We start from the raw sequence: 15,045 nt of genomic DNA on the forward strand, positions 1-15,045 counted from the left end.
TCACACCTTCCTATAATGAGGTACCCATCCTCCTATAACTTGTCCAAAATCTAATTTTGATAATAAAGTTTATAGCTAATATTTTCCTGATATTGAGGCCAGTTTGTAAATGGGTAATTTGGGGACTTGGGGAAAGTGTTCATTTTCGTAATGAGCCCTGAATAAATAACTATTGCGTATTTTAATCTGTTGTGGTAATACGGTCTCGAGACACTTCTAGAAATGCAAAATTAAATATTAAAATGTATTAATTGTTTAATTGGCAGGATCTAGTGGGTGAAGCTGTTATCATGCTCCTTGTTGATTAGAGTCATTTCACATTATTTAACTTAAATTACCTTGGAAGCTGGGATACTTATGTTTGCCATTGTTCTAAAGGAGCAAGGATGCTTTTTGAATTCAAACACCCAAGTAGAAAATGTTGACCATTAAATTGGAAGCAATGTGATGTTCTGTTTCACTCCTTTCTACTTGAAGGAACATAAAATTGATTGGAAAAGCCATTTATACTTTTTATACTTCTCTACAAGAAGTGTGACTATTTTAATGCTGGTTTAAAAAAATATTTCTGAGGTATATTTTGAATATCCTTGGGAACACCATAATCCAGTTTGTGGGGAATACGCACGTGCATCCCTCCTGCAGTTTTGGACTTGTTAGTACACATTTGAGCCTGTAATGGGCATGCTGAATTTCTGGGCCCTTGAGTTTCAATTATTGGGTCTAGTTTGTGCATGTTGAGACAACCAGCAGGAGGAGCACTCTATTACTTCTTCAAGTATACAACAACCATTGAAAATATGGAGGAATTTTAAGGAGTCACTGAATATTTAAAACTGGACCACATTTTTGCTCACTACTTCTCAATTTATGGTTTGTTGCTACCCATCGTTGTAATGGTAATGGGGAAAGTTGTTAGTTGTGAATGGTCTGAGCTCACCCCCCTGCGTCTCATGGAAAGCACCCTAAAGTTCCCTGGTCAGTTTGGGGCAGCGGTACATGGTGACCTCGGCGCATGAAAGTGGAAGGGTCGGCTGCTGGAGGCAATAGCGGATGCCGTTACAATGGCCGCATGTCGTGGTGCTGGAATGGGCACGAGAGGCAGCCACTGGAGTTCCCACAGCAGCCGAGTGAGCGGGCAAAACCTGCAGCAGCGGCACAGTGACAGTGGCAGCTAGCGGAACCGACAGCATTGCGCAGGGCTTGACAAACCCAACATCACTGGTGCAGTACCACCAGGACAGTGGGCCGTGAATTGTGAAAATAAGAAATGCATTTCTCCTTTGGCCAAGATCAGACTTAAAGGTTGCAAGATGGTGCTGAAATTTTGCCTTTTGTCCCAGAAGAGGATCTGCTCATATCCACTACCATTGTTCCTAGTGTAAACCAGCCCTTTAACCCAACATGTCTATGCTGACCGAGATGCTCCATCTAAGCTAATCCCATTTACTGGCTTTTGGCACATATCCCTGTAAACCTTTCCTGCTCATGGAGTGATGTGTCTGGATGGTACATAAAAACAAAGGTTTTCATTGCATCTCCGAACACATGGCAAAACTAAACCAAACTAAAAGCAATAAGTAATTACAATAAAGGAATATGTAGAAGCTATTGCCTTGCAGCACCAGAGACCCGGGTTCAATCCCGATTATAGGTACTTGTCTGTACGGGGTTTGTATGTTCTCCCCGTGACCTGCTTGGGTTTTCTCTAAGAACTTCAGTTTCCTCCCACACTCCAAAGACATACAGATTTGTATGTTAATTGGCTTGGCATAAATGTAAAATGTTCCTCATGTGTATTGGGTAGCATTAATGTGCGAGGATCGCTGGTCGGTGCGGACTCGGTGGGCCAAAGGGCATGTCTCCGCACCGGATCTCTAAACTAAACTAAAGGCAGAATTCCATTATACTATAGGGAAACATGCTAGTGGCGTGTACGGCACATATATATAAATGCAAAAATAAACATTCATTTTAAAGAAAGGTTTCTATCATAATCAGTATTTGGACTAATCAATGCAATATAATTTCCTGCTTTTGTATGTTTCTGACTGTTTTCTCTGGAAGTCCGTGGCTCTGAGAATAGAATGTCCAATATCTAGCCCACCCAAAATAAATACAATCTGCTAAATAAACCGCATATACTTTGAATAAAATGTTGACTGTATATGGTTTAACTTCCATCATTCGTGTTAGAAAACTGATGGTGGCGACCTATAATCACCAGGAACTGATGGAATAATGGTAGGTATTGCACATTTTGCAAGGTTCATTTCTTTGCTAAATACCAGTTGCAAATAGCTTGAATAATTTTGTGACACTATTCTAACACTAATCTTAGCGTAAATGATTGGCCTCTGATGACTGAACTGAGGAGGAATTGTAATTATCCTTTGAATTATCTACAATTTGAGGACCATGGATGCTCAAAATCATTACAAACAAGAGTAAGATTTGTTTTAAACACACAGGAAATTGGGATTGGGCAGGAAAATGGACGATGTATAGTTTTAATCAAAACTAGACCAAGTGGACCCATTGGGCTCAAACCTCCTGCATTGGTGCAGCACCCTCTCCCTCCCTCCCCCTCCTTCCTCCCCTCCGCTCCCCCCCTCCCCAACTCTCCTCCTCCCCCTTCCTCCTCCCTTCCTCCTCCCCTCCCCCCCCCCTTCCCCCTTCCTTCCCTCCCTCCCTCCCTCCTGCCCTCCATCCTCCCTCCGGATTTCAATGAAATTTCTTCCATTAGCACCAAAGGGACAATGGTGAGTGAGGTGGGCCTAAAATTGTTGCGCTATCGTGTACCGTTTTGTCTGTAGTTCAGGAACAAACCATCAAACAAATGAGAGTTTTAGTATATAGATGTGCTGCAGTAACTGTGGATCAGCCAAAAACGTGCTGAGTTACTCCAGCACTTTGTGTTTTTTGCTCAGGATTCCAGCATCTGCAATTCCCTGTCTAATGTATAGCTCTAGCCATTTTCTTATTAAACATTTTTGAGGAGATATGGTATCTATGTCTTAATTTCCCCTAACTTGTTGATAATTTAGATGGACAAATAACAAAAATGAGAAAACCTTTGAAAGCTGATAAATCTTAACCAAATAAATGCTTTATTGAAACCAAAGTACACTCCAGTTCTAAAATTAAGTAGAAAAATATAAAGATAAGCTACAGATCTGTAAAAAATTGAATTTCAAAGTTAGGCTAACATCAGTACAAAATCTTCAATCAAAACTAGTTGAATTTTAAAATGATGAATGATCCATTCATGAACTATACATATAAAATGCATAGCTCATCATTTTTACATGATTGCACCTACCACCAGGAGCCCATTTGTCATGAAAAGAACCACAGGTGCATTATGCGATTGCCATCTTTAGGGGATGGGTTTAGAGGAAACTTCAAGATGGCTGTTGTGTTCTTTTGTCCACTTACTTTGTGGATCAAAACACCATTGTTAACTTGCCCATACATCAATGAACATGGCCTCTGTTGATAATGAGGATTTGGAAATTATCTTTACATCTTCAATATTCTACTGAATCAGCTTCAACTAAAGAAATATCAATGATTTAAATAAATGGGCAAACATGTGCAGATGAAGTGCTTCCTTTGCAAGGAGAACTCACTTCTGTCAGTCCTTTAATCCCCAGAGAATAGAATCCCATTTGGATCGTGGAACATGCATAAGATTTCTACTACACAAATTCCAACAAAATATTCCCTAACTTTCTAAAGCTGAATATCATGCAGGAAAACATACTGTAAACAATAAACAAAATTAAAAATGCTTTCCTATTCACAGCATTCCTCAATTAATTATGATATGTTGTGGCTCGATACAAGAGTTGCAGATTTCAAGCTGCTATGTTTTGCGTTTTTGAAGCCCCTGCATGTCAACCTTAATAGTCCATTGAACAACTGGTTGAATGATGTGGCTCAATTTTCAGCAGGAGGCTCTGGAATTTGCTCTTCAGTGATGCTTAATTCTGAATCTTCTGGTGTACTCTCTAAATTCTCCGAACTTTCGTAGCAGCCCGAGTCCCGTGGAATATCACACAGCGGACCTGAGCTTGAGAGTTGTGCGTCAGTATTCTCTTCCTGCTCTTCTGTCTCAATTCCAGCTGTAAAGAATGCATCAAGTATATGAGCATTATATAGCAATTTTAAGTTGTCAGCCAACAGACTAACAAGGCCCTTAAATTATGTAATTTCAACAGTGCAAATGTGTTCAATAAGCAATTTTCTTTAGCACAACTTGTACTAAAGGTTTCCCACTTGACAACCTAGTTATAATGTGGGAAACCACTGTACTTCTGTCCCATGTTTAAAGAGGTATTACATTCTCTCTTAGCTTTAGCCCACTATAGCATCCTTGATTGTAGGATCAGAGTAGGATCAGATGAAATGTGTGAATCAATTCACCCCATCAAAATTTAAACACAAAAATATTGATTATATTCACCATTGTTGTGGAATGTACAATGTTTTTAATCGATCAATATCGCATACCTTTATAGATGGGAAAAATTGATTGTTTTTAAGAGTATACGCGTGGTATTAAAATACTGCTACTTGTATTAAAATATCACCAGGAAATAATGTTTTACAAAATTGTAGAAAATAAATTTGAATTTGAAGTGCAATATTAAAATAAAAGATCCTCCCACTTTTATAATCTAAAAGTAGCTGTACAATGTTTTTATCTGTAAATTAATAATGATTCTGGGCTAAATCTGGGATTGGATCTAATTCGATAGGTCTTTCAAGGAGTTGGCATGGAGACGGGGCACTTTTTGTGTTGAGTATTTCTGTTACTAGAATAGCCAGCACCTGGAAAGCATTGAACAATATTCTTCTGCATGATCATACAGTTAAATGGAGAATTGTGTACAATGTAACACTGGCTTCTAGCTTTAATCTGTAACGAGACCTGTCCCATTCCTTTTTGGGCTGGGTTTCTTTCAGGAAGCATTCTATTTCGGAGGAACCCTGGAATAGAACTAGACAACTTGACAATGCCTGGTTTAATCCAACATTAAACACACATCCGCTGCAGATTCAACTTGGATTAAAACCTATAATCAATGGCTAATGATATCGTGTACTACAATACTAAAATGCCATCAGCTTGGCAAATCTGGTACTTTTGTTTTTGAGTCATTGTTTGTTTGAACTTCACTTTTGGATTCAAGTGCCAATTGAGGGTAACATGTCAATGCAGCACCAGGGAATTAAACATTGCCACAGGTATGCTCTATTCATAAAATGTTACAACAAGAACCTGATCGGCTAATTTAGGTGGACGTTAAAGTTGCTATGGTTAGATTTTAAATCGGGGAGTATTTTAGTGTTCTTACCAAAATTTCTTTATAATCAAAAGAAAGGGAACCAGGCCAAAATTCAACTCAATTGCTGAATGCAAGATCCTACTGCTTATTTCTATTTGTTACATTTGATTTGATAGATGTGAGATAGATGTGATAATTTCAAAATTCTGCAGCAGAATATTTTTCTGAAATTACTAAAATTCATCATCTATGCTGAGTAGTCAGTCGAAGGTTGGAGAGTTATGGAAACAATACAGTTGATGAGAGTGGGCAGAAATGGCAATATCAGCAGGAATTTGATTAGTGGCTGATTATGCATCCTGTTTTATCTCTTCTCCCATTATTCACTCTCTTGATTGTATTCATGATCTTGCTTAGTCTGGCCATTATTCATTAATCTGTGCTACAACTTGCACGAGTTGAAGACATTTCATATAAAACAGTGTGAATCAGACTTAAAATCAGAGTGTGTAAGAAGGAACTGCAGATGCTGGTTTAAACCGAAGATAGACACAAAAAGCTGGAGTAACTCAGCGGGACAGGCAGCATCTCTTGCCTGTCTAGACCCTTCTTCAAACCCTTCTTTTTAAAATCAGAGTTCTGATTTATCAATGTCAATGTGTTTTTGATCCTAGTGGATGTTTAAACCTTTCTTGGATTCGCTGTCCAATACTTTGCCCTTAATAGGAAGATCAGGTTAAACATTCGAACTAGCCTTGAACTGCCAATTTTATTTTCAAGAATATTTCATTTTTAAATGTGGATCTTTTCAGCAGACAATGTAATTTGATTGGATTTGATTTAAAAACAATCCAATCAAAGGTAAATCCTTCAGTCTTTCACAAGGGAGGAGCGGTTGAATGTGAAGGAGTTCAATGTTTTCTGCCAGTTTCCATTGTGGAAGCTAATTGAGCTTCCACCAACTGGCGACGCAACCAATCATTGTTGGTTCTTGGTTTATTCATAGGCAAAGAAATCAACCTACTATCATAGTCCATGAGTAGCTCAGCAGCTGTGAGCAATTTGGCTCTCTGCTCAGGGTCCAGGATATTCAGTTCATTCAGATGTGTCTCTTTCAGCTCTTTAAAGTCATCGAGAGTCTGGTAACCGTTCAACAGCAAAGTGGAAGTAAGCTCCTGCTACAGAGGGACAAAAGATCCAGCATTATTACAAAATGCTGCGGAGAAAATCAGCAGCCAGACCATATTCAACCAAACTGAAAATGTGTCTTCATTAAAAACTCTGGCCTTCAAATCACATAACTCGGAGAAATTAACTAATTGACATGCAATTCTACAGCATGTGGCGATTATATATATATTTTTTTTCTTTTCTTAAATTCCTAGTAATTTCATAATAAGCTATTTGGAACCAAAAAAAACCACCTCCTCGCATCATTTCCACAAATGAACTTTCCAAAACAAAAACTAAAATAACTTGGATGCAAAAGTTGTATGCAAACAGCAATAGGAGGAATAGTCTGATTTGGTTCATGAAGGGATGTTGGTTAGCAGGCAATATGCTGTTTCTTTAGATACCTTGTCTAAAGAACAACACCTGCTGCATGTTACTGCTCAGCCACAAGAAGAGGCGGCAAGCCAGGTAACCAATGAATTGATCAATGAAGATTGCAAGCAGTTTAGAGGGAGAGATGGGAGAGAGGGAAAGGATATATATATATATATATATATATATATATATACACATATACACAGCTTAATGGGAGAGGGGGAAAGAAATATATATACACATGTATATGTATATGTGCATATGTGAATATATGTATGTGTATATATGTATACGCGTGTATGTATATATATTTTTTCCCCTCCCATCCCTCCCTCTAAGCTGCTTATATATACACACACACACATATATATATATATATATATGCGTGTGTGTGTGTATATATATATATATATATGTCTATGTGTGTATATATATATATGTGTATATGTATATGTAAATGTATATGTGTATATATATATGTGTGTGTGTGTGTGTGTATGGGCCCTGCAGTGCACAGATTCCATGTCGACCATCAATCACCCATACATTAGTTCTATCGTACACACTGGGGACAATTTACAGAAGCCAATTAACCTACAAACCCACACGCCTTTGAAATGTGGGAGGAAACCGGAGCACCCGGAGAATACCCACGTGGTCACAAACAGAATGTACAAACTCTGTGTCGACAGCACAGGTAGTCAGGACCAAACCCGGATCTCTTGCACTGTAAGGCAGCAACTCTACCGCTGTGCCACTGTGCTGCCCCATTTCCCTGTACCTCTGTAACTTATTCTCTCTAACATGCCCATCAACATTCCACTTGTATATATTAAGGGATAGTTTGCAGTAGACAATTAAAAATGGGAGGTAACTGGAGCAAATGGGGGTGCAGGGAGAATGCACATTCAATTACACAGGAGTCCTTAGAACTGTAAGGCAGCAGCTCTGCCTGCATCACTACCATAACACTCCTACTGCAGCAGTTAAAACCAGGAATGTGTGAGAAGCTGAAATTGTAGGAGTGCAGAGACTTAAAAGATTTCTCTTCAGAGAAAACCACCATCAATCTTTCTATCATTGCATACTATCACCCGCATTCCAATCTGCTTTTCCTTCCCCAAACATCCTTTTCATTTCCCAATGCTGTGCTCAGGTTCTCTGCAACACCTTGTTTGATGCTCTGCAGGTTTGTTTGATGCTCTGCAACACCTTGTTTGATGCTCTGCAGGTTTCCATCCCATGGTACAGCATTGAAAAGTTTTTCTTAGTCACAAATGAATCCTTTGTAAGTGACCATGGTAAGTCACACACCCTCCATCCACCACCATCCCATCTCTCTGAAGACACTAGGAGCTGCCAATCAAAACCCTTCCATCACCTGTATCCACCCATCACCCGCAACTCCGCCCTTGCTCCCCCTTCCCCCCCAGTCGCCACAGGGACAGAGTCCCCCTAGTCCTCACCTTTCACCCCATCAGCCATCGCATACTGCAAATAATCCTCCAGCATTTTCGCCACCTCCAACGGGATCCCACTACCAGCCACATCTTCCCGTCTCTACCCCTTTCCACTTTCCGCAGAGACCGTTCCCTCCCCAACTCCCTGGTTAACTCGTCCCTTCCCACCCAAACCACCCCCTCCCCAAGTACTTTCCCTTGTAACCTCAGGAGATGCAACACCTGTCCCTATACCTCCCCCCTCGACTCCGTCCAAGAACCGCAACAGTATTTTCAGGTGAACCTCTTTCACTTGTACCTCCTCCAACCTCATCAACTGTATCCACTGTTCCAGGTATGGACTCCTATATGTAGGCGAGACCAAGCGTAGGCTCGGCGATCGTTTCGCTGAACACCTCTGCTCAGTTTCCCTACATCTAGCTGATCTCCCGGTTGTGAAACACTTTAATTCCCCCTCCCATTCCCGCACTGACCTTTCTGTCCTGGGCCTCCTCCATTATCAGAGTGAGGCTCTGCGCAAATTGGAGAAACAGCACCTCGTATTTCACTTTGGCAGTTTACATCCCAGCGGTATGAACATTGACCTCTAACTTCAAATAACCCTTGATGTCCTTATCTCTGTATCTCTCTCTCCCCTGATTCAGTCTGAAGAAGAATCTCGACCTGAAACGTCATCCATTCCTTCTATCCAGAGATGCTGCCTGTCCCGCTGAGTTACTCCAGCATTTTGTGTCTATGTTTTGCTTAAACCAGCATCTGCAGTTCCTTCCTACAACATCCACCCATCACTTGCCAGACACCCCCCCCCACAATAATCAATCTGAAGATGGGGCCCGACCTGAAACATTGCTCATCCATGTGCTCCACATATGTTGCCTGACCTGCTGAGTTCCTCCAGCACTTTGTATCTTTTATCCATCTTTCCAATCTGTCTGCAGCCTACATTGGGTGATCATCTCATCCTGCAATGCCTTTCCTGCTTTCTCTACTTGCCTCCGACATTTTCGGTTTTTGCTTGCTTCCATTCTTATAAATCCAGTTGTAGCCATCATAAAAACATCTGTAACATCTTCTCTTCCCAAGTTCACATTTGCTCCTTCCTATTTCTCATCTACTCTTTGCCCTTGGTTCCATTTTGAAAACACGTTTGATAATGCTGCTCAGATTGTCGTCATCTCCCACTTCCACCTCCACTTCTACTTCCACCATCTCTCATTTATCACACTGCTTGTTGATAAACTGTACCAGATGGGTAGAAATTTATTTCAATAAACATTGAGAAGACTCATGGCTTCTGTTGAATGTGTTTTCACTTGCCACATCAATTTGTTGCACATTAGACAAGTCTCCTGCATCACAATTTGCAGCTTCTCTGTTTAAGGAGCTACTGAATTGCAAATGCGAGTTGCATTTGACTAAATGAGGATGTAAAATCACTGCTGAAAGAAATTTAACAGCCTTTTGTTTTGACACCCTTTTAAAACTTGCAGGAATGCTTGCAATTTGGAACCTCATTTAAGGCAGCTCTTTTTTCCAAAGATGTCAGTAGAAAAATTATAACAATCTCCTTCCATTTGACGGATATTTCCTTTTCCATATTCTAGTTTGACAACAAAGAGAAACATAGCAGACATGGACAGCTTGCACAATGATGTCGGGCGAAGTCCTGAAGTTTGCAATCTATTCTCTGTCTCAATATCACAGAATACATTTATGGGTTGTCTTGAATGTTGAAATGATTTGATGGCAGCGATTTATTCCAAATATTTATCTCTAGCTATCACTTTGGCATGAGCCTCATTCATGTCTTAAAAACGTCATTTTGAATTCAGTTTAATGTCGTGTTGAGGAAGAACTGTGTCGTTGGACGATATGATACAATATGATATGTTAGAACGTTATGTATCCCAGGAGGGAAATTGATCTGCCAACAATCATAAAACACAAGATACATGAAACATGAAATTAAAGTGACGAGTGGAACGGATTGGGGATGTGCAAAGATTTGGGGGGGGGGGGGGGGGTTGGGGGGGATGGTCAGTCTACCCCATGACAGAAGGGGGAGGAGTTGTACAGTTTGATAGCCACAGGGAAGAAGGATCTCCTGTGGCGTTCTGTTCTGCATCATGGTGGAACCAGTCTGTTGCTGAATGTACTTCTCAGGTTGACTAGTGTGTCATGGAAGGGGTGAGCTGTATTGTCCAAGATGCTCCGCAGTTTTGAGGAGCATTCTCCCTTCCAAGACCACCTCCCATGAATCCAACTCCGCCCCCAGGACGGAGCCAGCCTTCCTGATGAGTTTGTCCCAGCACATTACAGCGAAGAAGATGCCACTGGCTACTACCGATTGGTCGAACATCTCTAGCATCTTACTGCAGACGTTGAAGGAGACGTTTGATAGGATATTAAATCTTTTGATTCTAATGGTTTAGTCTAATGTTATAAATGCCATAGAAATTTTCATACAATGTAATTTCTCCCAGTTTCCTGACCTGAATTGTTCTTTCATTTAACACCACCGTCCATTATTAGTTCCCCTGTTATTAATAATTCTCAATGAACTTTCAGCAGAGAATCTGCTAAGGCCATCAGAGTCACCAACTCTTAATTTCTTCAACTGCACCGGCCTCCACTAATCATTTCTCACTGAACTTTCCTCAGATCCCATTATCTATTCAATGGTTCTGAGGAAAGGTCATGGATTCCTTGATTAGAGCGGGAGTCAAGGGTTATGGGGAGAAGGCAGGAAAATTGGATTAAGAGGCAGAGATCAGCCATGGTTGAATGGTAGAGTAGACTCGGTGGGCCGAATGGCCTAATTCTACTCCTATAACTTGTGAACTTGGGAATTTGAAAGGAACTCTGTTTCTGTTTCCACAAATGCTGCCCTATGTGCCGTGTTTTCAGCATTTTCTATTTTGTTCTTTTTTCAATTTTTGCCTGCTTGCATACTTGCTCTTTAAATTATTCAAGTTTCTACTTGAAAAGCTGTTTTTTTGCCATTTAATCTGGAAAGGAAATGCAACCTCAGTTTCCCCTTCTGACAATCTTGAAACTAGAAAAGGAATACACAGTATAGCTCTCACTGTTATTCCACACCTGCCTTTAGCATAGTATTTTGAAACAGAAGCAGAATATACAAAGGGCAAAAACAAAACTTGGTACACTGTGCTAAACTATTCAGACCAGCAGTTACCCAAGGTTCAATATCTTATATTGTTTGGGCAATGGTTAGAATAATACAACCAGGTTCAGTGTTAATTGGGTTGGAAGGATAACCAATTTTCTTGGGCAGGCACAGCAATTCATCTTTGTTACAAGGTGTAACAAGGTGAACATCTGTGCACTCAACCATAACCATCACATTAGATCAAGTCAAGTCAAATCAAGTCAAGTCAAATTTATTTGTCACATACACATACTCGATGTGCAGTGAAATGAAAGATAGGTGTGTTATGATTATTGGTGGGCCAGTTGTCTTTCCTTGCACTGCCCTCACTCCCAATTCCTGAACCATTTCCTCTCATGTGTCTGTACCTAATAAGAGGCAACAAAGACAGTTGGTAGTGGGGTCCTATTCAGCTCCAAAACCCAGATACTACCAATAGTATCTCGACCATCAGAGCAGAGGTCTGAGCTGCCTGCCTCAACCTCCGCTAACGTCACAGGTAGCTCCATATTGCACCAAAGACAATTGAAAAGTTAATTGTTTTTCGGTACTCAAGGACGTGCATGTGAGTGTTCAACAAAAAGTTACATGTTGAGGTCTTCCTTTTTTAATAGAATTAATTAATGTTTATTTATTTTTTCTCACATTTTTGGGGGAATTCTTGATGCATGTGGCAATTTGCCATTGTACTGTCTTCTCAAAGCATTTGGAGCCATGAATAGACAATAGACAATAGACAATAGGTGCAGGAGTAGGCCATTGAGCCCTTCGAGCCAGCACCGCCATTCAATGCGATCATGGCTGATCACTCTCAATCAGTACCCCGTTCCTGCCTTCTCCCCATACCCCCTCACTCCGCTATCCTTAAGAGCTCTATCCAGCTCTCTCTTGAAAGCATCCAACGAACTGGCCGCCACTGCCTTCTGAGGCAGAGAATTCCACACCTTCACCACTCTCTGACTGAAAAAGTTCTTCCTCATCTCCGTTCTAAATGGCCTACCCCTTATTCTTAAACTGTGGCCCCTTGTTCTGGACTCCCCCAACATTGGGAACATGTTTCCTGCCTCTAATGTGTCCAATCCTCTAATTATCTTATATGTTTCAATAAGATCCCCCCTCATCCTTCTAAATTCCAGTGTATACAAGCCTAATTGCTCCAGCCTTTCAACATACGACAGTCCCGCCATTCCGGGAATTAACCTAGTGAACCTACGCTGCACGCCCTCAATAGCAAGAATATCCTTCCTCAAATTTGTGAGAACAAAACTGCACACAGTACTCCAGGTGCGGTCTCACCAGGGCCCGGTACAACTGTAGAAGGACCTCTTTGCTCCTATACTCAACTCCTCTTGTTACGAAGGCCAACATTCCATTGGCTTTCTTCACTGCCTGCTCTACCTGCATGCTTCCTTTCAGTGACTGATGCATTAGGACACCCAGATCTCGTTGAACATCCCCTCTTCCTAACTTGACACCATTCAGATAATAATCTGCCTTTCTGTTCTTACTTCCAAAGTGAATAACCTCACACTTATCTACATTAAACTGCATCTGCCATGTATCCGCCCATTCACACAACCTGTCCAAGTCACCCTGCAGCTTTATTGCATCTTCCTCACAATTCACACTACCCCCCAACTTAGTATCATCTGCAAATTTGCTAATGGTACTTTTAATCCCTTCATCTAAGTCATTAATGTATATCGTAAATAGCTGGGGTCCCAGCACCGAACCTTGCGGTACCCCACTGGTCACTGCCTGCCATTCCGAAAGGGACCCATTTATCCCCACTCTTTGCTTTCTGTCTGTCAACCAATTTTCTATCCATGTCAGTACCCTATCCCCAATACCATGTGCTCTAATTTTGCCCACTAATCTCCTATGTGGGACCTTGTCACAATGATTGAATGACTGAAATTCCTTGCATAAGTATATGAATTCAGAGAGACAAAGCCAATGTCCACTCGTCTTGGACAGTTCCACACAGGGGAAAGTAATGGTGTAATGTGCTGTATGAAGAGAAATTCAGCTTGACATTTTAGAAGGGTACCGGAAACTCTGCCACTCACATCAGCTATGACAGGGTCCAGCATTTATTCTACATAGAGTTAGTCATACAGCACACAAGCAGGCCTTTTGTTCCAACTTGCCCATGCTGATGAAGATGCCCATTTACGTTAGTCCAAACTGCATACATTTGCCCTATATCCTTTCAAACCTTTCCTTATAAATGTACCTGTCCAAATGTCCTTTAAATGTTGTTATATTACCCATAGTACTTGACTCAACAACTTCCCCCAGCAGCTTGTTCCATATACCCGCCCTCCTTTGTGCGAAAACGTTGTCCCTCAGGTTCCCTTTAATCTTTCCCCTCTCCCTTAAACCTATGTCCTCTGGTTCTTGATTTCCCTACTTTGGGTAAAAGACTGTGCATTTACCCAATCTATTCCTCTCATGATCTTATACATCTCTATAAGATCACCCCAATAAAGTCCTAAACCTGTCCAACCTTTCCATTTAGCTCAGGCCCTCATGTCCTGGCAATATCCTCGTAAATCTTCTCTGCACTCTTTCCAGCTTAACAACATCATTCCAAAACTGAACACGACACTCCAAATGCGGCCTCACCTATGTCTTGTACATCTCTGATTGGGACTGAGAATTGGTAGTGAGGTAAATTCTTGAACAATTGCAGTCCTCTGATGAAGCTATACCCCTAGAGTCATTGGCCGGTGAGGTTCAGGATGGAGATCCAGCAACGAGGAAGGATTGGTGACATGTTTCTAGGTCAAGATGGCGTGTAATTTAGATAGGACCCTGCAGGTGGTGGTGTTCTCATATACATGCTGGTCATTAATTTTATCAATGCAACTATGCATTAATGCTTGTGCAGGGAGCGAATGTTGCATTTGCAATGTATATTGTGATCGTATGACTTGCAATGCACAATTGACCACTGGCTGTTAATTGACCATTGACTAAATAAGTCTATTTACAAATTCTATCTCTATTACCACTGGGTGTTATAGCAATGAATATTAATGTGGTATGCCTGACTTTAAATGAACCACAGGAGTTGCTTTTAATTTTAATGACAAGATTCAGAAAATCCGTGTGTTTGCCATTAACTTTACACAAAACCATAATATGCTTTTGCTGAACATATAAGTTGCCTTCTGGAAGTGATAAGATTTTCACAGAATTTAACCCCCTCGCAGTGTAGTTCTGTAAATTAAAACCCATGCATTCTCCAATGTCAACGGTGTAAAATGTCTCACCTGTAGATTAATTCTGTCCAATAACTCTTGCAGGTTCTTGGGCTTTGGCCTTTTGCTCTTGGTGAATAGCCTTGATTTCCTAGGTTGTTCTACTTCATTCGGAAGAATATCGACGTAAATAAATTTAAAGGATCCAACTTTGTTTTTCAGCATGCCAGTCCATGTCCCTACTGGTGGTTTCTCTATAATGTCAATGATATCTCCCTTCTGTCAGTAAGTAGAAAATAAGTTAGATAAATAGAACAAGGTTAAAGATCATGCATGTTATTTGCAACCGGAAATGAGCCCTATCGCTT

The 15,045-nt window shown here is 40.8% G+C and overlaps 1 protein-coding gene across 1 annotated transcript in view; it reads right to left on the reverse strand.

Annotated features, from left to right (window-relative positions):
• Window positions 1–3,174: 3,174 nt before the first annotated feature.
• The window catches only part of sash3 (SAM and SH3 domain containing 3), a 48,914-nt gene continuing 37,043 nt past the window's right edge, over window positions 3,175–15,045 (reverse strand). Inside the window, exons 6-8 of the mRNA XM_078411982.1 lie at window positions 14,750–14,956; window positions 6,319–6,472; window positions 3,175–4,127 (exon numbers count right to left, since the gene is read on the reverse strand). Coding sequence (XP_078268108.1) covers window positions 3,943–4,127; window positions 6,319–6,472; window positions 14,750–14,956 — 546 coding nt within the window. The 3' untranslated portion in view covers window positions 3,175–3,942. The remainder of the gene's footprint in view (window positions 4,128–6,318; window positions 6,473–14,749; window positions 14,957–15,045) is intronic.

The sequence above is a fragment of the Rhinoraja longicauda genome, chromosome 15 (assembly GCF_053455715.1).
Source record: "Rhinoraja longicauda isolate Sanriku21f chromosome 15, sRhiLon1.1, whole genome shotgun sequence".
NCBI lineage: Eukaryota > Metazoa > Chordata > Chondrichthyes > Rajiformes > Arhynchobatidae > Rhinoraja > Rhinoraja longicauda.